The following is a 27,495-nucleotide window of genomic DNA, read 5'->3' as shown; positions in this document are numbered from 1 at the left end:
CCACCTGCATCGCAACGGGCCCACCCCTGCAGCACACATGACCCGGAGGTGGCTGTGGCCCTCAGGCGCCAGGCGGACCTCATGGAGTGGAGGCTCCAATTCAAGGAGCAGGAGACTGCCTGGCGTCGGGAGGCCTGGCGGGAGTTTATGGCCACCTTCAACCGGGTGGCCAACGCTTTTGAGGAGCTGGTGGCCCATCTGCCCCCCCCCCGATGTTCCCCATGCTGCCCTCCCCACCGCCCCACCTGCTGCCCCACCTGCTGTCCCGCCTGCCGCCCCACCCACCAGCTCCTCAGGGCAGGATCCACCCGGGGCCGAGGACCCACCTCGGCCATACCTCCCCATCCTCCCAGCCCCCCAGCTGGCCTCGCCGGGGACCCTGGCTGAGAGGAGGACCAGCCAGCCGAATGCAGCAGGGTTCACGCCCTTCCACCCCTGCCCCAGAATGATGGGCCGATGTGTGGCCTTCCCACGTCTCCCCCCTGTACATAGTTGTCCCCACCCTGTATATAGTTATTTATAGTTGACCCCCCCATACATAGTTTATTACAGATGTCCCCACTTGTATATAGTTATTATTGTTGTTTGAATCTGTTTTACTTGCTAATAATATTATATGCCAAAAAGAGACGACATTTTTGTTCCTGTAAATAATAATGATAGTTTTATTTTTTCCAAAAACCTGTGTCCCGTGTGCTTTTGGTGAGTGTGGGGCGTGGGTGCTGGGGCGGGGTGCAGGGATGGCCGGGGGGGTCGCTCACTGGGCCCCCTGGTCAAAGTACTCCCTTAGGGCCTCCTGGACCCGGACCCCGTCCTGGTGGGTCTCGCAGCTCGGGGCGGCGGCTGGCTGGGGGTAGGCTGTTGCGGCCTCCTGTGCCCAGCCCTGCATGAAGGCCCCGCCCCTTGTTTTCCACCAGGCTGTGGAGTGTGCAGCAGGCCCCCACAACCTGGGGGATGTTTGGGAGGCCCAGGTCTAGGCCTGCCAGGAGGCAACGCCAGTGGCCTTTCAGGCGCCCAAAGGCTCACTCGACCACTTGTCAGGCATGATTGAATCAGGCGTTGTAGTGCTCCTGGCTATCAGGGAGGTGGCCTGTATAGGGCCGCATAAGCCAGGGCTGGAGGGGGTATGCCGCATCTTCCACAAGGCAGAGGGGTGTGGTGGTGGTATCCCCCAGAGGGATCTCCCTCTGGGGGATGTAGGTCCCCGCCTGCAGTCGGCGGCATATTCCCGAATTCCGGAAAACGCAAGCGTCATGGGTAGAGCCAGGCCAGCCCATGTAGATGTCCTGAAAGCGGCCACGGCTGTTGACCATGGCCTGCAGGACCACAGAGTGGTAACCCCTCCTGTTGATGTAGCGCCCACCACTGTGGTCTGGGGCGTGGATGGAAATGTGGGTCCCACCAAGGGCTCCAAAGCAGTTGGAGAATCCCATGGCGGCGAATCCCTCAACGGCTGCATCCAGGTCCCCAACTCGGACGACCCTCTTCAGCAGCAGGGCATTGAGTGCACGCACCACCTGTGGGGAGGGAACATGGGTGCCTGTGAGGGTTTGCAGAGTGTGACCCCCTCACCCAGGCCCCCCTCATCTGGCCCCCCCCCACCCAGGCGGTTCAGCCCCAGGCCTTCTTACCTCCATGAGGATAGCCCCGACTGTTGCCTTTCCCACTCCAAACTGCTGTCCCATGGAGCGGTAGCTGTCTGAAGTGGCCGGCTTCCAGATAGCTATTGCGACCCTCTTCTCAACAGGGAGGGCGCGCCGCATCCAGGTGTCGTGGTGCCTGACTGCGGGGGTGAGCCACTGGCAGAGCTCCATGAAAGTCTGCCGGCTCATGTGGAAGTTCCGCAGCCACTGGTCATCATTCCATTCCCCCATAACCAGGTGCTCCCACCACTCGGTGCTGGAGGGGTAGCTCCAGAGTCGGAGGGGCACCGGGGGGGGGGGGGCAGGAGGGCCCGATGGTTGGGTGCATCTCCTGGTGCTCCTGGGGAGGGCTCCCATTCCAGAAACTGCTGGACAGCTGCCCAGGCAGCATCTAGAAGGGCACCTGTTCCACAGGAGGCAGCTTGTAGGGCTTCCAGCTGCTGCTGGACGTCCATGTCTGTGGGCTCAAGGTCTGTGAGGCTTGTATCACCAATGCAGGGCTGCTTGTGCGGTGCAGGCCGAGTGTACCTGGGAGGGGCCCTTTAAGGGAGTGGCTTGCAGCTGCCCCGGAAGGGCTAGTGTGCTCTGTGACCCGGTCCGCAGGCTTTCCTGGCCCCTTATTTCGAAAGAGGGGGCTTGTGTGTGTGGACGCTCCGTGTTTCCTTCTGGAGCAGCTCTTTTTGATGTTCCCCGGCACTACTTCGATGTTGACTGTCAACGTTGCCAGCCCTGGAGGACGTGTAGACAATAATCATCGAAGTAGCCTATTTCAATATTCTTACTTCGACGTAGCCCCCTAGTGCAGACGTAGCCCAAATGTTCTTTTATAATTTTCTGATTAGGAAGAATTATAATCCACATTTCTCAACTGTTCCAGAAAAACAAAGAGAAAACTAATGCTGCCAAAAAACATGGCTGAAAGTGAATGATCACTTATACTGATATAGAAACACCCTGAAGGAAATACAGGTTGAATCCCTCTTGTCCTGCACTCTTGTCCAGAAATATCTGCAATCTGGAATTATTTTATTTAATGAGGCGACCACTTGTCATGAGTGTGGCCAAGTTTCCTGTCATCCCATAAAGCTTCTTTACAACCACCAGTCCTAGGTCTCAGTGTTCTACGCTGTTATTTAGCTCTAATTTACCCCTTGTATGTCTTCTAAGGGCCCAGTAAACATTGGAAGTGCTGCTCCTGTGGTCTGGCAAATTCTCTCATTCGGCACCAGTCAGGTCTCGAGGGTGCCGGATGAGAGAGCTTCAGCCTGCACAAAAACACAATAGAAAACTTCCACAAGGCAATGGCGATACTCCTTTCTAATTTCATCTATGAAAGATTGTTACAATTTTTAAACATACATGTAGTTTCTAAACACTGTATTTTCAAGGCTGATACAGACAATATATCAAATTAGTTATGATTCCAAACTAAGGTTTAATCTATTTAAATTTGTAACTTGAGATGGGATAGAAACAGTATCTAGATACTATTCAAGGTAAAGGTTCAAGGTTTAGATTTGTGGCCAATCAGGATTAGGGTTCAGGCTGACATGTGACATCAACAAGATCTTGGGCTATTCTTGCAAAATGATGGTTACATCCAAACCAGAGCCAAAAGTCAATCCAATCCAAAGAAAAGACAGCTCTGAGAATTAAAAGCCAGTCAACTAAAATGTAAAGTGATCTGGCTTCAGTCTATGCCTTCCACTTTCATCTACTACACACCTAGCCAGAAGTCTGAGTCATCCTTAAGTTCAGAAGATGTATCCAGTCAAATATAAAAAAACAGAAATATTACTTACACGCAGAATTTAAATAATATTTTTTCAAATACAAGAACTGGTCCGGTGCTTCCCAGTATTGTAAGAGGTTGCCCAGCAAACAAAGAATAGGCAATCCCAGTTAACGAGGCTCCAAAAAGAGACTCTATTGCACTCTGGAGGGGGAAAAAATGTTGTAACAAGCTGTATTTATGGTTAACATTTGTCAACATGTTTGCATACATATGATTTTATAAATCACCAACTTAGAAATAAAATTAGGAATGAAAAATGTAAAAGCAATATTGATATTGACCTTTTATACATATAAGTTTTCAAACAGAATTGAAATAACAGCATATTAGGGTGAACAGTGAAATAACACAGTCAAAAGATCTGAACAACATAAAGCTATGCAAACCCACATGAACAAGTTATTCATTTTGAAGGCTAAGCAGGAAAGAACACAACAACAATTTTAATAAACACAAGGTCTATCAAAACTGTCTTTCTCTGTAAGAAAGATATTGCAGCAGACCTGTACCAAAACTTGATACAGTGCACTATATCTAAACTGCAGCAGTCAACCAAGCATTACAGAAGAAAAACCGTGACTGCGTATTACTGAACAACAATGGTTTACATATACATGACAATGAAAAGATGGAATAGTAAGCCAACATCCCACCTGGTAATGCATTTCTTGTTAATAAAATAAATTGTTATTGTCCTTGAATTACAGGCTTTCCTAAAATACTTTCCTCTTAAAATAAACATATAAAAAGTTAGAAACCACCACAAGAGAGAAAAAGCAGAACTTTGGATTTAAAACACATTTGAAGTTTTAAAAGTTACCTAAGACCGTTAAAATAAATTATAAGAAGACGAGTTTGTCATTAATGTTCTTGAAGTGCATTTTTTTTAAAAAAATTGCTATTCTGTAATTATTCATGCCTGAGAATGATAAAAATCAAGCAAACACGATTTAAGCCCCAATTCAGCAAAACACGTAAGCCCAGACTGTAATTTGCTAGATTGGGCCAATAAAGGAATTTCACATGTCACATATAAAAAGAAGATATATCAATTTGGCCTATTGCTCAAGTGTTAACCTCAAACTAGTACTCTAGTTCAGTCAATGCATTAACTTTTGGCTCTGAATCAAGATGGTGGCAGGGATGGGGAGTACTGTGAACGTGACATTCTCTGGGAATGTGAGGGAGGGGTTTTAACACAAACTTTGTACCTTACAAAGTCAGCTACTGCGCTTCAACATACATGTACAGTAACTAATTTATTATATTCATTGATTCACACCAAAGTATCTGAAGGCAGGAACAAGCCCATAAATAATCCCAGACAGCTAAAAAAAAAGAAGGTATTTAAAAATCAACCTTAAAGGAGCACTTTTTAAGAAGTTATGCATATAATATTTTTATGCCAACTACCTGAAAACATTCTTCCTAACCGTAGAGAAATAAAATTATGGCACAGTACAATAATGTAATTCATTTCTGGAAACAGATTTTATACCAGCCAACAGTTTGTTAAAATTCTTACATTAACAAACAAATATTCAGGCTTTCTTTAAAAAAAAAAAAAAGACCAGTTAAATAAGTCTTAGTATAAATAAATACTGAAATTCAAATGTAAAGATCTGCTCTGAAAAGCCTGGAGGAGATTTTTCATATTTTCAACAGAGGTATAATAAAAATCCTGGTGTTTTAAGGAGAAATTTGAGTACATACTGGTATCTTCCCTAAAAGAAAAGTCATTTTCACAACAATTTAAAAATGGAAAATACACTTCGTAAATTAATTTTAATTGAGGGCTATTAGCAAACTGATGTTGCAACACTGAATTTATACAATAGTAAAGCGGTGCGCAAAGTGGGGAATGAGCCCCAGGGTGGGGGTGGGAGATTTTGTCGGGGGCCCAGCACAATCGGCTGCTGGGTCTTAGGCTTATCTATTTTATTTAAAAAGCTGAAGTACTTTTTTATGTATGTCTATTCACATTTATAGACTGATTAATAAAGTTCCCACACTGTATGTGCTTATTTTCTTACATGTGCCAAAAGTTTTTTTTTTCCTTCCCCATAGAAGCATTACCAAAATTTCTGTCAGTGTGGACTACATTTGACAGGTTAGAGGGGCCCTGCTAATTGCAGAGATGAAAAGTAGGGCCTGATAGTTTGCTCACCCCTGCAATAGTGGATGAGACCATTTCCCCATTTCTGAAACCCAAAATGCTCTAAGAAAGTCATTGAGTTAAAATGGCTGTAGTTTGTACACTATCCACTATGGCATTACCAAGTTTCAAAAGATTTCTCTACAGCCAAATTTCAGGTTTACAATGAAGAGTATTTTCGGTTTATAAACCTTGGATGACATGTTTTAAGCTTATAAAAATAGTACACAGTTAGTGAAAGCACACTTATATTTTGTCCATAGTTTAAAAGCACAATTCTACTTCCTCTGCCAATGTATCATCAGTATTATCATCAACACAGACCTACTACTCAAGGCCATTAAGCTTTGTTAGTTACCCACCTGGAGCCTCTGACTTACCCCAAGTAGGCCTAAAGTACCACATTTTTAAAGCCAATTCTATTGTCCCTTTCCAAAAAGGAAATGAAAGCTCTTCCTCGATTCATGAAGCCATTCACCCAGTATGGCACAATATGCATTTTTACCTCAACTGTGCATCCTCTCCTGTTCACATTTTCCACAGCAATTACCTTTTGGGGAATGTCTGCTTTGGGACAGGCTAATCAAGTGCTGAGGATAAACTCTTCAAATGAAAGTATGAACAAATGAGACAAATGCACACAGTCACTTGCCTCTGAAGATCTAAAAGCCTGGCCACTACCATTCTTTGTACTCACTATTCTGCCTTGTGTAGCTTCTCCCAGGAGCCCTCCAAAAGTGATTACAGGAGACATACAGGCACAGTATAGGAAAAGAATCGAGGCCAGGCACTGCAGGCTTAATGCATCCTTGAAGTCACTCAAGAAAAAAGGTGCTTTCCTTTTGATGTCAAGTATCAAACCACCAAAAAGCCTAAATAGGTGAGATGAAACTCGTCAAACTGTACACTAAAGGATTCTAGCTAGTTTAAAACTATGGGCTACACAAGATTGCCAATGCTGATTGCCAGCAAAATGTTAACAAATTTCATAATCCAATTTGAAATGAAACACAGATCAAAATGTAAACTAATTTAGTCAATTCCTATTTAGAAATTGTAGAAAAATTTGGCTTATATTTAACCACACATTTTAAAATGCTGGCTAGCTATTTTGCATATATTGGGCTAGACACTGAAAAGATCCTGGCAAACCATTCTGCCCGAAAAATGTTTTCAGATGCTCACATCTGAATACAATGCTCATCAAAACACATAATAAAAAGAACAGTTAAAATACAGCTTCTAGGATCCTGCATTTCATACATTACAAATGTTTCAATGAAAGTTGTCAGCTCTCATGCTTAGATTTTGTTTTGCTTCTGTTTAGCCAAATTCTACCCCTAGAGAAGTTATTAATGCATTTAGAAAACCCCATCAACTGTCTCTCATAAGGAGAGGCTGCGTTTATTGAGGTACTTTGTAAATGAAGTAACAAGGAAAAATATGTTTAGTACAATCAATTCCTATGAGCAAAATATAAGTAAAAAGTGAAAATATTTTTGTAGGTGCCTAGAAAGTTGTCAGGTTCTTATTCAAAAATACTAGACAGGACCAAATATTTACAAATGATCCAGTTTGCTGTAAGCAATAAAGGGATTATTACAAACATAGCAAATCACAAATTTTTTTTTCAGAACAACTATTGTCATATTCAGATGAGTTTAATGTTTTAGCTCTCAGTATTGACAATGTCATTTCACTGTAAAAGAAATGAGTGCATAAACGTTACTGGAGCTGAAAACAAAGTCAGTTCATATGGTGACACTTTTCCAAAGAGAACTTATCACTAAATTCATGCTGTTGAAAATTCGTCTGTGGGATATTAATGCTTGAACCTCAACTCGTTTTTTTAAATTCCTAAAAGTCACTCCTTTGCCAGCTGTGAAACTTGTTATGTGATGCATCATATGAAGACTGGCTTCTGCTTTTAAAGTTTTTTTTTTTTCTTTTCTTTCTTTTTTTTCCTTCTGTGCAGGTCTCCAAAATAGTTTAAACATTGATTTGTACACATGCAATATTTTGAATATCTAGCCCAATATATATATAAATCTTCGACTTGTTGCAACTTCATGATAAATGCATGTTTTATAATAGTTTTAAAATTAAAAATGTATTTTGAAAATTCAGTCATCTAAAGAAGGCATCCTCATAGTATGAAATCCTTCACAAGCACATTGAGGATTACTGCCCCGGGGTCAATAATAAAGTCATCGGCAAGAACCAATCATTTGGAAAGGACAAAGGATGTGTTTCACCATGAAATTAAAAGCTTTTAATGTATCATTCTATAAAATGGCAATCAGTATTAGTTATTTATTGCATGTATTTCTTTGTGAGGTTTAGTATTTAGGGAAGCAAACCCACCTTCCAGTTCTCTGTAGCTCAGGTCCAGCATGATGGCTCTCCTCTTTGAGAGTCTCCCCTGTAGAAGTAGATCCATTTGGAAATTTAGGGATCTTTCTTTTCTCCTACATAAGGAAAACACAGAAAAATGTTTTACTTTAGGGCCACCTTTACTAATAAGCATCAGTTCAGGAAAGTTTGTAAAAACCCATTACTTCAAAAATGAAATAGTTTAAATATTTCAGGTCAAGGTATTTGATAAATACTTATAATAAAAACATGCAACATGATATCCAAGTGTAAGAATTCTCTCTACATACCACACATGGGTGATACTTACACATAAAGTTGTCAAACACCAATTAACTACTAATGCTCACTCTCTTAGGACGCATGGCTTCCGAAGAGTGAATTTAAAGCTCAATTAAAAATATACTGGAACGGCAAAATTTAACTATTATGTTTGACTCATCCACATCTAAAAATTATATATTATATATCAATTACTTATGTTCTGTCATGTGCATGCACACACAGTAACATAAGCACAAATGAACAAAAACAAACCTCATTTTGCAGACAGGTTTCTTTTTATATGGAAGAGTAAAAAAATTGCTTCTTACACTCAGCAAGGTCCACCAACAGCCACAGATATCACAGGCTTCCTTTGTACAACTCACACCTCAATATCAGTGCACCTACTTTTATTTTAAATCAAGATCAGGGCTGCAAGGAGCAAAAGGCTATGACAGTGGCTGTGTCTACACCAAGACAAAACTTCGAAATGGCCAGGCAAATGGCCACATCAATGAATAGTATATTGAATATTCAGCACCTCATTAGCATTAGGACGCTTTGAAAGAGCCTCTTTCAAACATGTGCAACTCGGCGCGGCTACATGGGGGTCCTTTTTGAAAGGACCCCACATATTTTGAAATCCCCTTATTCCCCTCAGCTGAGCAGAATAAGGGGATTTCAAAGTATTTGGGGCCCTTTCAAAAAGGAGCCCTGTGTAGCTGCGCCAAGCTGCGCATGTTCAAAAGCAGTGCTTTCGAAGCGCTGTGGCCGGAAGCATCTGAATATTCAGTTCAGCTTCTCATTACTATTCTTTGATATGGCCATTAGCACGGCCATTTCCAAGTGTTGTCTTAGTGTAGACACAGTCAATGGTAGGCAACCTGTAGCCCACTGAGGCTCTTCATGTGACATGCAAGACTTTTTGTTTACCCATGCCCAGTGGTCAGCAACCACAACAGCAAGAAGAGCCATATTTTTAATGCTGGTAAAATCTGCAATATTTAAGAGCCACAATTCATGTAAATACAAGATGCTCCTTAGTAAATATTAAACTATTTTTTAACCCCTATTTTAAGAACAGCACACACACAATGATCTGTAACGTGATACATGTTTATTGTAGGACAATCACCATTTACTGAATATAATCAGAAGGTAGTGGTTTTTTTTTTTTTTGGTTGGTTGGGTTTTTCTTTTTTTTTGGGGGTGGGATGGGGCAATTACAGCATTGGGAGCCACAAAGAAGTACTTAAAGAGACATGGGTTTCAAACCCATGCCCAGACGTGGGGTAGCTGGATTCTTCTGGCTTCCATCTGTGTAGGACTTTTTCCCTCACCAGCATTACTAAGATTACTAAGGCAGCATACATGTAAAAGAAGGGAATGTGATATGAGATGCATGCATATTGCACACAACATTGACTGGGAAAGCCATGCACACCTTCCACATGCAGCCAAAGCACTACTACATTTGAATCAGAACATCCTGCAAACTCTAGATACACAAGCAGTTAGCAAAACTATGCTATCCCTGTAGAATGTGTTGGTAATCTTGCAGGTCCCTGAGATGTGGCCCATGCACTAGCCTAAGTGCTCATTGCTGCTTTTACTTCATATTACCTAATATATACACAACATCTTTTAAATTTCTCATTCTCTTTAAACTACTTCAAGATTATTACTACCTGAGACTATAGCACCAATTCTACAAAGGGTGAGCCCCCCCATTCTTCACCATACCAGACCCCTGTTGCAGTAATTTCCCTCAATTATGAGAGTTCATTAATTATCCTTAGAGCCCTACTTCCTACCCTAACATGCTTGTAGGACAGAACATGATAGAAGCACAAAACACTTCAGAATAAGAAGCATATTTGGGATTCAATTGTTCATTCCAAACATTAATGCATTGCAGGATTATACTATCCATTTTTATTTTTCACATGTAATTCAGTGCTTTCATTTTCTTACCCAGATTTTCCCTAGCTAAATTTGCATTTATTTTTGTTTCAATTTGCCTTCAGAAAAACAGCAATATTCCAATTTATAATCATTAGATTCACATAGGGTAAGGGTTTTATCATAAAAATATAAAACTTCTGAGAGTTATTCAAATTGTTCTTAAAAAGTCTAATGTGCATATCATGATTAAAGAAATTGTTAATATTTGTTTCAAACAAAAAAGAGATAGCCAAGTTAAGATAATAAAGCTCATGTTATTTTACCAACTGTCAGATTTTCTTCTAAATTGGAGGGGGAGAGTACTGCTGCTCTAATAAATATTCAAATTTGTTTTTTGTTTTTATGTTATTATAGGCTTGCATTTGGAAATGTATTTTAGAAACAAATCAGGCTATAATATAGTAAAAGCTCTTACCTGGGAAGGGACACTTTTTGGTGGCTCAATGCGTATAGATGGATCCCACTCTCCTGGAGGCAGGACAGTCACTTGATCTAAAAATTCATCAATTCCTGATAACAGATCATTACGGTCTTTAGCTTTATAAGCAACATCATGAAAAACCTTTATTGGGGGGAAAAAAATACACACACAAAATGAATTCTGGGTAAGAGCAACACATTAATGGGACGCTTGAGTAAAAAGCACCTAAGTAAATTTTTCATGGGTGTCAAGTTGGCTTTTACTTGTGCATTTGCAATTTTGCATGGGAATGTTTGTACAAGCACTTTTAAAATGCTAACAACTGTGCGTATCTGGTGGTTTTGAACACATAAATTCTTTTAGGTATGTGCATAAGTCCTTGCCTTCATAACTGCATGCATGCATATATGTAAGTGTGACTCCAAGCATTTTTAAAATGTCTTAGCTAAGTAATAAATAAGATTGTGGTTTATTTCATCAACATTTCCAAATATCCACCTTTTGTTTACAATAGTTCGACTGATTACTTTTTGCATTTCTCTCACGCAATCAGTTGTTTCAATTCAGATTTTATAAAACGACAGAGATGCAGAGAGGATCAGAGAAACACGAACATACTCCTGAGTGAATTCTGCACTAATAAGTTAAATATTCTGCACCAAAACACTATAAAATTCTGAAACTCTGCATATTTTGTCAAAATAGCACAATAGAATTGTACCACTTTAATTATTTGCGAGCATGTATTTTGAAAATAAATTACCAAAATGAAAATGGTGTGATTATACACTTATTATGTTTGTTTTATTTTGATAAAGAGAAGATGCAGAACTTTGCAAATTCTGTCTGGTGAGCAAGTACTGATGCAGCTTCTCAGAGTTCCTACAAACCATTTTCTGCTACGAAGCAAGAGGAATTGGAGCGGGGAGGACATTTTTCTGCTTCACCGCAGTGGTGCAGAATTTCCCCAGAAAATAAAGAACAGTATTGGGAATCAGAACCTCCTCAGTTTAATCCTGTCAGCCATTTTTCCTATGAAAAAAATAGCAATCTACATCTGAGACATCACAGGGATACTGTGAAGATTAATTCATTTAGGCTGTGGCCACACTTGGCCAGACTTCGAAATGGCCATGCTAATGGCCAAATCAAAGAATACTAATGTGACAATGAATTGAATATTCAGCACCTCATTAGCATTCACACGCTTTTGAATGAGCGCAGCTCAGCGTGGCTACATGCAGGTCCTTTTCAAAAGGACCCCACGCATTTCGAAATCCCCTTATTCCCTTCAACTTTTTCTGTTTTGGAGTTTTACCCATTAAAAAATAAGAAGTTTAATTAGTATTAGAAATTGTTTTCAGAGGCAGATCATAAAAGAGCCGCCATGTGTAGTGGAAGTTCATCCCCAGAAATGCAGGTGTTCAAGGGGAGAAAAATTCTTGCATTTTTAAATATTCTATATTATTAAATGTTTATCTGATTCATTTTCTAAACACTGATTATGTTAGTTTTTATTCCGGATATGCTATTGTTTTCCTAAAAATATACACGTAAAACCAGCAGCCCTAACTACTTTTAAAAAAATTTCAGATAAATCTGGATCACACTTTTTCTAAATAGTTCTAAAATAATCAATTTCTGGATTTAAAAACCAAAAGTTTAAATCACTGTTACCTAAACAGATGCTAACATATCACTAAATTTACCTTTATAGTACTGAGAATTCAGCATTGAAAGAAAATCTACTATGCTTGGGGGCTGTATTATTTTGAATGAGAAATAAGAGAGATCCCGATCCCAGATCTTTTTAAAGACCTCATAGCACTTCACAGATGACTATAAGTATTTCAGCGCCCGGCAAAATTTCAAGATTGGCCACCACATTCTGCCCTTTGAAAAAATACCTATTCAGCAATTGAGTTTTGTACAACATTCTTAAAATTTCTGTCCCGAAGAGCTGTGGCACATTATAATGTATTCATTATATAAAGTTAATTTGGTTGCGCCATGTTTCTGAGAATTGCAAGTTGGAATGAGATTTCATTAAGCATAGCCAGTAAATGTATTTCAGAAGTCTTAGATCATGTAAGTTTTTTATTCAAAATTCAGGTTCACTTTCAATGAATTGTAAATATATACTACTTGCATCATCAGTCATAAGTGTTGCTATCGATCTTCCAATTTCGTGGTACTGTGGTGCCTTGCCAGCTGGACCCAGTAACAGAAACAAAAACCTGTATGAAAAATTAGACAGGAAACCAGGAAAAATGAGTTATTTCATCTTACACCTTAGGGTATCATTTAAACTGACATATGATTTCATAACAAAAAACAGTCACTCTCCTGTGGGAACTACAATTCATACCCAATATAAAACAAAACTTGTGCTAGGATATTTAAAAAGTTAAATGCTTGTAATTTAGCTCAGTTTCCACTTAATTATAATCATATACAGTAAGCCCTGGATTTAACAGACTTCTGAAATAATGAACACTGTCTGCTGCCCCCTCCTAAACAAATGCTGGAGACTCACCAGAGCTGCCACTGGGGCTGGAGGAGTTGTCAGAACAGCTGAGGCCACCAGGGCTGAAGGGACCACCTGGGCTGGAGGGGCCAGAGGAGCAGGGGGTGAGGGGAGTGGGGGTGGAGGGAAAGAAGCTGTGGCGGTGCACAGTAGCTCCTCTTTCCCAGCCCTGTGTGCACGGAGCATGTCACCGCCCGGCCACCACTGCCTCCAACGGCGCTGAGCAGAAGCAATGGTGTCGGGGGCTGCTGACCGCTCGCAGTGCTGGGAGCACCACGCTTTACTTATGCGCAGGCTGCAGGAGGGTGGAGGGAGCCAGGCCACATTCATCTCCTCTCCTGTAATTGGGAGAGGGAGATGTGAGGTGAAGAATGGGGCAGGAGTGAGCGATGGGCTGGGAAGGTCAGTGTATCATCATACAGTATAACCATTTGGATGCAACGTACTTTCAGCATTAATGGACACCTCTTCCCCCTATTAGTCCGTTAAACTGAGGGTTCACTATCTGGCAAACACTTATGCATGTGCTTAAATGTACCCAGGTGTTGCCTCAGAAATGTCAAATAAAGTTGCAGACATGTTAAGTGTTTGAAGGAGTGGTGCCTTCTACACCACAAAGTCAAAATCAAAAGTGACACAAAACAGCAGCGCAGCCAAACATGGAAACTTAATTTTTCACCTATAATCTTAATATTTATTAAAAACAGATTATGCATTTTTCCTCCCTTTAGAGTACTTTCTATACTTTACACCAGGCGTGTCCAACCCGCAGGCCGCATGTAGCCCTGGACAGCTAGTAAAGATCGTAAGCTTTTAACATTATTATGTGATTTATATACATTAACTATATTATATATTTTATATGTGGCCCAAGACCATTCCTCTTCACTCAATGCGGCCCAGGCAAGCCAAAAGGTTGGACACCCATGCTTTACACTATACTCCTTTTCCCCTTTTGTAAAAACCCAACCACCCAAACCAAATCTAAGGCTATTTCTTCAAATAAACTATTATGAAATTTTAATTTGATGAGGCTTATAATTTTAGTACTATCAAAATGAATGTTTTAGCTACAGAAATAGACCATAAACATGTAAGTTACTGTAACTTTGGAACATTTTCCTGAAAAAATTAAGGTAATATTGACATTTTCTAAAAAGAATTCTCAAAACAATATAATAGTTAGAATATTGCCATGATTAGTTGGCCAACATTTTTATGTAATAATTATACTGAAAAGCACCATGTTTAACATCCACACTGTTCCTTTAAGAAAAGCAGACATTCTCTGAGGAAAGTGCAATTGCTTTTGAGATATAAAAATTTAACTATGTGTGCACAGGTTTTATCCTTTTCTAACAACCCAGCAATGCATATATTCTCTCTCTGATGGCAGATGGCAGCTCCAAATGAATTTTGTGAAAACGAATAAAATGAATTAGTCCTACTTTGACAGTGTGCTGTACAGATTAGCTTGAAAATAATTCCACATAATCCATCAAAATAGTCACATTTTTGTATTTAAAACTTATTTTTCATTTTTTCAAACTGCTTCCACCATTAAGTCCCAGAAGACACATTCTATTACAATAAAAATATTAACCTGCCCCCAGCAAGGGGCCTCAGAATACTAGTGCATTGCAGTCTGTCATACAACTTTCTGTGCCACAGGAGGTGATTTTCATCATCAGTGATATACACCAAAGAACTGCAAAGCTTCCCATAAAACCCTACCTTTGATAAGGATAAGGAAAGAAAAGGATTATTCCCATCCTTCACTTTGCACTTCCTAGCCATTAGAAAAAGGTATATGTGTATTTAATTTTGGAATCAAATTTAAAAAAAAAAAGCCCATCTTCACATGTAATTACAAACTAGAATGTAAACTCTGAAGATCACATGATTAACTTTCTTTACACTCTAGGGCTGCATCTACACTAGCAAGTTCTTCCGGAAAATTTGGCCCTTTTTCAAAAGGGCACAGGAAGTGTCTACACACAAAATGCGCCCTTTTGATCCGAAATTGAAAGAACATGGTTCTTCTTCCAGAAGCCCTCTTCCATGCCCAGATCAGGAAGACCACCTTCTTCTGAAAGTTTCTTTTGAAAAACCAAAGTGTGTAGATGCTCCACGGGCCCTTTTTTCAAAAGAGCAGTCCTCAGGGCTCCAGATTTTTAATCCCTGGCTCATTCTTTCAAAAGAACGGGGGATGCGTAGATCTTCTCTATCGGAAGAGTGGCTCAGTCTTTTGATCCACTTTTTTTGTGTATGGATGCACTCTTTCAAAAGAAGATTTTTCAGAAGAGATCTTCCATAAGAATTCCTTTCAAAAGATCGCTGTAGTGTAGACGTATCCTAGCTGTGTTTTCACAATACAGCACTCTACAGAGAGTACGCCAGTTTGGATTATGCATACTTCAAGACTTATTGGACTATATCTACTGCTGTGTTAACACTGGGGAAGTAAGTCAGTCTTCTTAGGTTATGTCTGCACTATACAAAAGTAAGTCAACCACAGATATGCAATACTAGCTATGTCAACTGTGTAGCTAGAATTGACTACCTACACTCAGATTACTGGCCATCTCTACTTAATAAGGTTGATGGGAGAATTTCTCCTGTCGACCTCCCTTACTCCACACATCTCATGAGGAGTATAGGGGTTGACTGTGACCCCTGAGAGGTTGATTTTCCACGTCCCTACTACACATGCAAAAATAGCAGCTGAGTGGGTTGATCTTCAAGGCTAGTGTAGACATACCTTAAGTCACACAGTTAAAATGGTGTAAGAAGAGGACCAACACCTAAGAGATCCATTCTTCCCACACCAACCTGGAATATCCATTTATAACTTTGTAAACAGTTCTAAAGATCACATCGTTATCAAAATATCATTATTCTTTAAAGTTCTGGGAAGAGGTTTAGATAGCCCTCATTACACTAATTCTGCAACTATTGCTTGTCATGTGAATCAAATTGATACTGTTCCTGTCCCAATGAATTTACAATTTGAACTTTGATCTCACTTCCGCATGGAAACTAAAGTACTATAATATGACTTCCAAGGATTTCTTTACCGTGTAGGAACAGGAACTTCCGTGAGACCTGAAAGCAGCACAGCTGGGGACAGCCTCACAAAAGCAATGATTGGTCTTTCCAAAAAATCTACTTCTCCCACCAACACATTTGATGCTTCCGCTCCTGTGGGAATTTTCCTCATGAAGTTCATATCAACCTGTTACATAGAGAAGAAACAATTGCTTATTTCTTTACAATTCTTATTGATAATTGTACAAATAATTTTTAAAAACTAAGAACAGAATAGACTGTTCGACTCGTTTTGATGAAAATGAAAAAAACTCACATGTACAAGGACAGAAAAAAGTCAAGCATGTGATGTATACAAAATATGTCTGTCAAAAGTGTTGTATTAGTATGTTTTTATTGTTAAATGTTAGAACTACATTTATTATATTCTAAAAAGTTTCAGGTACATAATCGCTTTTCCACAGTGACTTCTCAGGACAGAAATATTTTCTCTATGGTAGATGATGTTACTTGACAGCAAATCAACAAAACAATAACTAAGGAGAATTAATGTAATTATACGCAGCTTCCTGAATTTAGTTAATTTACATTTTATATATGGTATTTTAAATATTTTAAAGAAGAACAAATAACTTATGTTCATTCACAAAAAATAAAACAACTAAACTAGAATAGACACAATGTTCTGCATATAATTACAGAGGAAAGTTACGAAACTGTACAGCACATTAACTCTTTGTTTACAAACAGATAAACAGAAGGCACCAGAAACTAACACTAGTTACATTGTTTAGAAGACTTACAGCTGGCCTCTTGAGTCCCACACCAAGTGTGCCACAACTACAGTGCCAGGAGGCTGACTCCTGCCCAACAGGAGACAAGGCAGTGGACAGAAGTACAGGCCAAGCAAAAATATAAAAACTGTGAGAGAGTAGTAGAAATAAATGGCACCTGCCATGATCTGATGAGAACTATGTAAATTAGCTTTGCTTCAGCATAGTAATTTAATTTGACAATTAGTTTATTACTATCTTTTACTGTCTAGATAACAATACACAGGTGAATCTTGTTCTAAGAATCACAGTGGTTCTTATAACCTAAAACATTTAAATTACAGAAGATGGGAGACGTTATCAGTAGTACACAAAGTTCTCTGACAGAAGTAATACAACTGATGCTCTTATCGTTTATAGAACAAATGCAAGAAAGCCCTCTTTCTGAAAAGGGGTCTTAAGTTTCTTAAGTAAGAAAAACAAATTCACAAAGCTTAAGTCACATTATACAAAAACACCCACAAAACTTATGTTTTGTAAAACTTTTTACAGTGTATCGGGCCTGAAAATATTATGTATTGCTCAGTCAGCAGTTATAGTGACTTCTTATGTCAAGTTACATGAAGTATGGCACAACTGAAGTGGCAAAATTATCTAACAGTAGAAAGTCCAGATACATGTCAAAAGTAACCAAAACTCAATAGCTAATAAATTTAACCTATATTGCATTCTGATATGTTGTGGTTAACCCAAACTAAGGTAGAAATAGCAACCAGTTTAATTACACTCTGTTAGCATTGCCCTATTTACTAATCATTGAGAAAATACAGAATTTCATTTACCTTACTGAAATCAACAGTGCTGTTTTCTCTGCTTCCTCCTGTTCCATTACCTTTAACATCTCCACTTTTTCCAGCATCCAAATTTCCAGGTGCTGACTGTGGAGATGCTAGAAGTCCTAGAGTTAAACAAATTACACACTTTCAAAATGGAATTCACAGAAAATGTATCAAACAAGACAAACACTATGCAAAAACTCAACGTGGCAGCTTGCTAAAAGCAAACGAATGTGCAAGTTAATAAACAAAAGTGCTCCATATTAGTATCACATATCCAACATAAACAAGTTATTTCATTCTGGAAAGTAATTAAAATTGTTTAAAATAGTTAAAATCAGATGTTGCCTAAATGGTGGCCATTTGTAAAACAGTCAAGAAAAGAAAACAAGAATGACTTTTTAGGAAGAGGACAAACACAAAAATGAGAAGAACAAGAAGACGTGTGGCACCTTATAGACGAACAGATACATTGGAGCATAAGCTTTCATTATGATGAAGGGGGTCTTTGCCCATGAAAGCTTATGCTCCAAAATATGTTAGTGTATAAAGTGCCAGAAGACTTACTGTTGTTCTGGAAGCTACAGACTAATACAGCTACCTCTCTGGTACTTGTCAAAATGCAAAAATGGCAGTCCTAACCACCAATGCTTTGTGGACAGAGCCTACATTATACTGGTTCCTTGCTCTACATTTGAAAACCCTAGAAAATAATGAGATTCGGGCTTTGACCATGTCAGGGTTAAGACATCAGTGGTCAGTCAAGCTAGTGAAGTTTAACTGGATTTGAAGTAGTTTACCTTATCTACAATATGGCCCTGGGTAGACAAAGCATGTGGTGTTAAATCATGTTACCTAATACCTTGTAACATATCTGAAAGAATCTATTATAGACACAGCAACATACATTTTAACTATGCTAAATTGAATGAGTTAAAAGTTAGACCTCCTTCTAGGCCAGCGGTGGGGAATCCCTGGCCTACAGCCTAACTTGCCTGGATTTGTCCCCCAAGATTTGGGGCTTCCCTCCCCAGCACCTGGCCCACTGTGGAGCCCTGAGCCTCATGAGCCAAAGGCAGGCAAAGTCAGGGCCAGACCTGCCTGATGGGCTCTGCCTGGTAGCAGCAGAAAGCTGCTTTGCTGCCATTTCACCTTCCCCTCCCCTGGCTAGGGGAATGGCTTCATCCACTGCGCTGAAAGGCCGGAACTCCCACCCTCAGCCTGCTCCTGTACCTTCCTTCCTGCCCAGACCCCCACACCTGCTCCCCAGCAGCCTTTTCCCACACACTGAACCCTGAATCCCCAATTTCTGGTCCAACCCCAGACCCCTAAAAGAGTTAATCTGGGCTGGGGAAAGCCCCGAACCACAACGTCCCCTTCTCCACCCAACCCCACCACCTGCGTGTGGTACTAGACCTTGAGAGGGGTGAAGTATCTCAGTCAGGGGCCAAATAAGTGAGAATTCAAAGTTTTTGCTTCTCAGTTTTAAGTGGCCCCTGACTGTTCTTCCAGTGTCCGTAGCCCGACCAAAAAAGGTTCCCCATCTCTGCTCTAGGCTTTAACTCATCCAAAGCACACATTGCCCTGCCAATGCTCACCTCTTTCTGACCCTATAACAAAGAAGATTTAGAACCAAAAGTTCTATCATCTTTCAGATTCAAAATTGCAACTATCACTGTTCCAATTTATAAACTTTTAAGACATTCTAACAAAAACAATTATATTAAACAGGCTTTAATTTTCTTTGCAAAACCTATACTGTGCTAGCTATTAACGGTTAATTACAAATGTCAATATAAGTCAATTTATAGAATTATAGGGATGGAGGAGACCTCAGGAGGTCGAGTCTAACCTCATTAACATGGGGGGTAAAAAAGGGAAAAAAAAGAAAAGAAAAAGAAAAAAAATCACATTTCTCCATTTGATCTGCAGTATATATTATTCACCAGAAAGAGATAATCCACAAACCCACCAATCCAATCCAATCCAATCCATGAATCAGCAACACACTTAGTAGAAAAAAATTTTTAGAAAGCGTTTATCAGCTGAAAGAGGGATGTAACATAACTGCTATGTGTAGAAAACAACGTCTATATTTTAGTATATGGAAGGGAAAAAAGGCATTATATAGATTCAGAAAGGCCAAATTCAGGCCCTCTTCACTTTTTCGCTCCTAGAGTAATGAAAATAACCTAAATGCAAATTGTGAAAGACGTGAAATTGTGTTATTCTGCAGCTATATTCCAATCATCTTACCCATGTTCTAATGCACCTTGCTCATGAGAAGAGACCAATTAACCTCTAAATCTGAGGATGGATGGAAGAATTGGGAGGGGAAAGGTTGGGGAAAAATTTCACAGGCCACATTTCCTTTACTTATCCAGTGTACCTATAATATGCAAATTCTGTGGGTGTTCAGGTAGATTGTAAGGGACAAAAGTTACTTGTCTGCTGCATTTACAACTTTACAGAACAAGTACAGAGGGCCCCCTTTACATGTGACTAAGGACTGTGAATTTGCCATGTAAATTGAAATGATGTACAAAGGAGAATTTTCCCCAATAAGAATATATGTAAATACGGGGGCATAGGGATCTCCCATGGTCCCAGTGAGCTGCCACTCTTCAGGGGCTGCCCCCCCCAAGGCTCAGTGGGTGGCTTGTCAGCTTTCTCAAGCACCAGCAGCTCCCAGTGCAGCAAGGTGGTCAGTGGCGCTGGAAGAGGCAGGGACAGGGCAGCAATGGCGCCCTCTACCCGCCGAGCCTCGGCAGCTCCCAGGAGCCCTGAGGAAGCGGCAGGGATAGGACATGCACAGCCCTCCCCTCTCCACACTCCCTCCCTGGCAGTCCCCCCAGTTCCCGGGAGCCCCGAGGAAGCAGCAGGAATGCAGCAGTTGCAGCGCTTCTCCCCTGCCTTTCCTGAGCCTCAGTGACAGGGACGGTGCAGCCAAGGTGTTTCCCTGAGACCCGAGAAAGCAGCCACCTGTGCTCCCTGCCACTTCCCCAAGCAAGTATGATGTAAGAGCGGGGAATTTTCACATCTCTGGCCACAATACGTCCAAGACATAAGTGCAAAACAACGTACATCGGGGCAACATATAAAGGGGCCTGCCATATGCTGAATTTGATCCACTGAGAACCATGAATAAATAATAACTGTTAACTGTCATTTTGCCCGTTTCTCAATTTTTAGAGTTAGGATAATACTGATCTTTTTATGAGGGAAGCCAGAATTTCTCCAACTGTTTACGTCCAGTGTTCAAAATGACTTAATATAGAAATTATAGACATTCCTATCCTATTCAAATCCAAAGGATTATTAGCTTTAACTTTCTCATTTTACCTAAAACAGTCAAAGACTCTAACATTCAAAATTTATAATAAGCATTTTCATAACAATTTTCAATTTCTTTCTGTTTTTAAATCAAGCAATGCTGGAAAACACTTACTAAAAATAAATTTGTTTATTGTGGCTTAAGCAACATAATTGAATGTTATATTCACAAACTACATCACAAGCTCAACACCGAAGAGTTCTTCAGCACATTTACATACTTCTCCCCTCTGTTTAAAAAAAATATTTGGATTTAAAAAAATCTCAATTTACCTAAATCAAAAATCTCCATTTAGCTAAATCAAGTCTTGCACTGTATTTACTCTTCTGCCCTCCCCCGCCCCATCTCTGCTGCTTCTTGATGTATTTCAAGCTCCAAATGAGGTGTGTGGTAGACTGGTCAGTGTGTTATCACGTGTTTGTAATTCTGAGGTTCTATTGTATTTCTTCTTCATAAGGACTCTAATAGAAGATATGATAGAAAACAGTCCATTCGCTCATGATGTGAATATGATCCTCTTGTTAGACATTTTAATACACTGTAATTATATTTAAGTTTTGTAGCCAACACATTCTCAAAAGGTAACATGACATCTGTTGTATATGATTTGTTATTTTCTGAGTTATGGGTCCTATTTCATAGACTTTTGATAAGATCAACTAACCTCCCTAATGTGTCAGTACAGATGTATCTAGTATGTATCTAGTCCAGAACACTCTCATCCGGCAACATCTGTAATCCAGCATGATTTTAGTTAGTCCTTTGGAGGATGATCTATCATAACTGTAGCCAAGTTTTCTTTGGTCCAATAAAGTTTGTTTACTGCCACTTAATGTTCTGTGCTATTTAGGAGTAATTTACCCCTCAATGTTTTCTAAGAGCCCAGTAAGCAGCAGAAGTGTTGATAATGCTGCTAGACAATATTGACCTCCCGTGGCCGGCAATTAGCACATTCGGCACTGGTCAGGTCCCGGGGTGCCAGACTAGAGAGGTTCAATCTGTATTGCTTCTGGCTACCCATCTTCATTTGCTTTATTTAAAAAAAGATTTAACTGAAGCTTAGTTAAAGGTTAACTGAAGCTTAGTTCCTCACATTGTTTAAATTTGAATTCCCTTTGTTTTGTGGTTTAAATTGCTCTAACTTTAATTAGACGTTAGCATGCACTTCTTGCTCAGGCAAGATTTCTGGCAGGTTGAAGCCTTATTGTGACTTTGTTTTAATGACAGACTGTCATTTACTTCAACTTTGTAAATGTACTTTGTAAAAATAGTCTAAAGTTATTAATGGGTTTTTGAAGAGGCAGCGCTATATGACATAGCTCAACTATATTATGACACACTTATAATTCTACACACTATGTATCAATCTACATATACATTATCTACATATACTGTAACCAGCCTACAAAACTATCTGGAATTCTGGGACACACAGACATTCAAAACAGCTGAATAAAAAAATGATAATCAAGCCAACAAAATTGCAGCCTTTCACATCTCTAGATGGGAGACCTGCATGGCCATGCCTTTCCATGGTGTAACGGGCTGCAATTTCAGTCACCAGTACCAGATAGTACTCACCCAAGACTTCTGAAGTTATCAGACATGAAATTGTTCAGCTACTAATTGTGTATGTAATGTATTTTTTTGAATCAGCCTCTGTACCATATAAGTTCATGATAGCTAACCTAACACCAATTTTTTAAAAAGACTCCAGGTGTAAGCCTGGCAATTATAGACCTGTAAGCATAATTTCAGTGCAAGGTCAATTGGCTGAAACTATAGTAAAGAACAATTATCTCACAGACAAATGCAACTTGTTGGGGAAGTCAGTAATCAGTAATGCGGTAAGAGGGAAGGTTTCATCATGGAGCAGTAACCAGTCAAAAGACAAGAAAACAGTTTATTTTCAGAATGGAGAGAAAAACAGCTTGCTTCCCTGAAGATCTGTACTGAGACTTGCTCTATTCAATATACACCTATATGATCTGAAAAAGGGATAAACAGTGATGGGGCAAAGTCTGCCAATGATCCAAGTTTATTCAGTTAAGTCCAAAGTTGACTGCAGAGAGTTACAGAAGGATTTCACAAATACTAGGTGCCAGGGACAACAAAATGTCAGATAAAATTAAATGTTGATAAATGCAAAGTAATGCACATTGTGTATCTATAGCTGGGATTTTTTTTCCTAAAGCGACGTGGTTTAAATTAGCTGTTCCCACTCAAGAGCGAGCCTGGGATCATTATGGATAGTTTGTCGAGGACAGCTGCTCAACGTGAAATAACAGCGAAAAAAGCTAAAGTTAGGTATCTTTAGGAAAAGGGATAGATAATAAGACAGAAAATATAACATCACTATGCTACCCGTGGTATGCCCACTTCTATCATGCTACATGCAGATGTGGTTGCACCTCAATAAAGATACATTTGAAATTAAAAAAACGCAGTGTAGGCTAACAAAAACAATTAAGGTCATGGAACAGCTTCTGTACATGGAGATTAAAAAGAATGATACTGTTCAGTTCAGAAAGAGATGATTAAGGGTGTGGAATTTGCTAGAGGTCTATAAAATCATGAATGGTGTGGAGAAAGTGAACAAGAAACAGCTTTACTCCTTCATATGGCACACAAATCGGGGTCACCCACTGAAATTAATAGGCAGCAGGTTAAGAACAAACAGAAGGAAGTACTACTTTACACAATGCACAGTCAACCTGTGAAACTCTTTACCAGGGAATGTTGTGAAAGCCAAAAGCTATATCCAAAAAAATGAATTTTTTTCTTCTACTGAGATGTCTATCAACAGATCTCATCTTCTATGATGCTGCTGGTGAGTGACTAAACCAATCCTTGATTGGCAGAGCCTATTACAGATGTCACATAAAAGCTGTCAACTGCAAGTGTTGTACATTCTTGTCAGACCCTCGCTTTTCCAGTACTGCCTGGATATGCTGACTCTCACAGCAACCAACAGCCTGTATAGTGGTTTCCTGACAAGACAAACCTATCCTGAACTAGAATTTCCAGATCATTAGGAAATATACCACATGACTTCATGCTGGCCTTTAAGGTGTCTTTATAGCAATTATACTGACTACCTATAGGGGTGCTTTCCACCAGTAAGCTGGCCACAGAACACCATCTTTGGTATTCTTGTGTCATCCATCCTCATAACATGACCAATCTAGCAAAATCTGTTCATAAGCATTGCTTCAATGTCCATGAAACCACACAGCTTAAGAACCTCCGTTAGGAGTCATGTCCCACCAATTCATGCAGTTGATCTTCCTCAGTCAGCACATATGGAACTGAAAGAGTTTCAAAATATGGTAGTGATATATTGTTCATGACTGAGCAATACAGCAGGATATTCAGGACAACTGCCTTATAAACTCTGTACAAAGGTAGCAGTGTAATACCATGGTCACTCCATAGGTATTTGAACAATTCTCCAAAAGCAGCGCTGCGTTTGGCTAATTGAATAGATGCGTCATGATCCACTTTCATATAGAGTACAGTATACTTCCGAGGTAGCAGAACTTGTCAACAGCCTTAAGGACTGTAGCAGCAGCAGTGATCACTGGAATGCTGGGCTCTTTCCAAACAGGCTGGACACACAACTTCTGTCTTTTTGAGGCTCACTGTGAGACAAAAGTGGTGAGCAGAAGTAACAAAACAATCAAAAAAGTTCCTGTGCATCCTTCAATGAATAAGCCAACAATGCACAGGCATCAGCAAACAGGTCACACATAGTTGTAGTAGCCACTTTACTGTGAGCTTGAAGTCTCCAGATATTGAAAATACTGCCATCTGTTCAGAACTAAATAAGTATGCCCAATGGGCAGTACTTAAAAGCAACTAACAGCATCATTGAAAAGTAGATGTTGAACAGGAGAGGAGCAAGGACACATCCTTGCTTTGTACTGTTTGATATTTCAAAAGGTGCTAATATCTCCATTGTTTAGGATGTGACCAAGCATGCCGTCATGAAAAGATGGAGGAATGTTGATAAAACTTTTAGGACAGCCAATTCACCCAAGTATTTTCCAGAGCCCCTTTCTATTGACTGTGTCAAACGCCTTGGTCAAGTTGATAGAGGGATTACATAGATGTCCTGATGTTGCTCTCTACACTTCTCTTGTATCTGTCTGGCTGCACAAATCATATCGGCAGTGCCTCAAGCAGCACAAAATCCACAGTTGCTTTCGGGAACAATGCCATTTTTGAACACGTAGTGAAACCCAATTGTAAAGGATGCAGGCCAGAATCTTAAGAGCCATAGAGAGCAGAGAGATGCCTCAATGATCATCACAACATGCATGGTCGCCTTTACCTTTGTATGTGTGTACAACCAAGTCATCTTTGAAGTCCTGAGGGACTAGTTCCTTCTCCCAAATGGCACTAAATAAATGGGTGAGATGGTACATCAACTGGTCACCAGTAGCTTTATAAACTTCTGATGGAATTGTATCACTGCCAGGTGCCTTTCCAGACTTCATCTGGCTAATAACTTCTTTTACCTCAACAAGAGTTGGCTGTATGACTAACTGTAAATCATGAGCCCACAAAGAATCTCTTCAAAAATGCTGCTGTGAAAAGTTGAGGTCTGGTTCAATACTTTGTGAAAATCATCAGCCCAGTGGTCAAGGATTTTAGTACTATCTGTGATCAAAGTGAGGACATCAGCAAGGCGCACTGGTGTACAGCCAGCAATGCATGGCCCATAGGCTGCCTTCAGCCCATCACAGAATGCTTTAAGATTATGCCTATCAGCTACATCTTGGAGTTTAACTGCTTGATATTTCCACCAGTCCTCTTTCGTTTGCCATAATTTGACTTGCACTTCCTGCATGGCTCGAATATATGCTGATTTCCTGGATGCTTTCTCCTTATCATTTATCCAAGCCAGATGTGTCACATGCTTCTCATCAAGAAGTACTTGGGCATCACTGTACTTGTCATTAAACCAGTCCTTGTGCCTGTGTTTTTGGAAACAGAGGATCTCAACAGCAGTTCTGTAGGTTCTTTCAGGTAAATTCATGGAGGATAGTCAAGCCAGTTATTGGTTATTAGCCATGATTGTCAAGGACACAACCCTATGCCCTAGGTGTCCCTAAGCCTCTGACTACCAGATGCTGGAACCGGACAACCAAAGATGAATCCCTCGATAATTGCCCCATTTTGTTCATTCACTCTGAAGTATTTAGCATTGTCCATTGTTAGAAGACATGATACAGACCTATTGGGATCCTTGATCTGGGCCACTATGGCCATTCTTGAGCTCCTATGAACATCTCCAGACTAGTAGTAGCCCAAGTTGGCCAGAATTTGAAAGACTTAAGTGCACATCTATGCACTTAGATTACTAGTTCAGCAAAGCACACACTCGACTTCTAAACAGTGGAACAGACAAAAAGAGATTAGTGTATTTACAGACATATGAACTGAAAAATCCTCCTCAGATTTCTCCATTATAAATATGGGGGTACATGTCCGTGAAACTTAGAATCAATGTAACGTTGACTTGAATTCAGCTGCAGAGCTTTGTCTCTCTCAGTTTCTCTAAAACTGCATGGCATTCTCTCATTAAGGAAGAGATACCTATTTTAAGACTGCAGTCTTGAGTGCAAAGAGATTGACCATATGCAGTTGCTTAAGGCTGGTAGAGCATCTCTCATACTCCATGAAAAGTATAAAAGCATCCCTAGATTTTAGTGGAAGAATGATCATTATATGAATGCTCTGTTCATTAGGGGTGTTCTTCTATACTAAGGAGGCAGAGGACAAGATTTCTTTTTGCTTATATAAGGAAAGAGTCTTGTTCAGAGACTGAAAGGAATGACGTTAGGACAGATTTAGCTCTAGTTACTCTCTGAAGCGTGATATATTCATTAGTCTTAGATGGAGAATAGAGTAAAGATAGATAATTATGGCATTTAGCACTGATTATTCCCTCCACCACATGCCACTAACAAACTTCTGGCTCCTGGTTACCCTCAACCTGAGCCTGTATTAGAGATGCATCAGTAGTGTTGTCTGGCTGGGTAATGGGATGGATCTGTGTTTTAATGGTGCCCAGAGATAAAGGGCTTGTGCTGGATTGGCTAGTCTGGTTGAATGGTCATATCAGCCTCCCAGTTCCTCTTACTAAATACTAAGAGAGAAGGCCAAAGAGGTTGTGCCAGGCCAAATATTTGACTCTTAATTAAGAGAGTCCAGACCCACACAAATGGAGATCAGCTCCAGAATGATGAGAATAAGCAATTTCACATTTTGTAAACTTTCTGTTCTTCCTGGAAAGGAAATCCATCATTTCAAAGAAAAAAACTGAAGAACATAGAGGCAAAGAGAAAACTGACCT

General features: G+C 40.0%; 1 protein-coding gene across 10 annotated transcripts in view; it reads right to left on the bottom strand.

Annotated features, from left to right (window-relative positions):
- The window catches only part of SLC4A7 (solute carrier family 4 member 7), a 167,386-nt gene that overhangs the window by 32,988 nt on the left and 106,903 nt on the right, over window positions 1-27,495 (bottom strand). For all 10 annotated transcript variants that reach the window (XR_012644019.1, XM_074984418.1, XM_074984423.1 and 7 more), the window contains 7 exons: window positions 17,807-17,922; window positions 16,221-16,378; window positions 12,766-12,853; window positions 10,611-10,757; window positions 7,958-8,061; window positions 6,291-6,465; window positions 3,446-3,579 (listed from right to left, as the gene is read on the bottom strand). Coding sequence is in view for 9 of the 10 variants with exons in the window: in XM_074984418.1 (XP_074840519.1) it covers window positions 3,446-3,579; window positions 6,291-6,465; window positions 7,958-8,061; window positions 10,611-10,757; window positions 12,766-12,853; window positions 16,221-16,378; window positions 17,807-17,922 (922 nt within the window). In the remaining variant the exon portion in view is untranslated. The remainder of the gene's footprint in view (window positions 1-3,445; window positions 3,580-6,290; window positions 6,466-7,957; window positions 8,062-10,610; window positions 10,758-12,765; window positions 12,854-16,220; window positions 16,379-17,806; window positions 17,923-27,495) is intronic.

This window comes from Carettochelys insculpta, chromosome 2, assembly GCF_033958435.1.
Source record: "Carettochelys insculpta isolate YL-2023 chromosome 2, ASM3395843v1, whole genome shotgun sequence".
NCBI lineage: Eukaryota > Metazoa > Chordata > Testudines > Carettochelyidae > Carettochelys > Carettochelys insculpta.
Note: the sequence above shows the minus strand (reverse complement) of the source record. Positions and strands in the feature narration are given on the sequence as shown.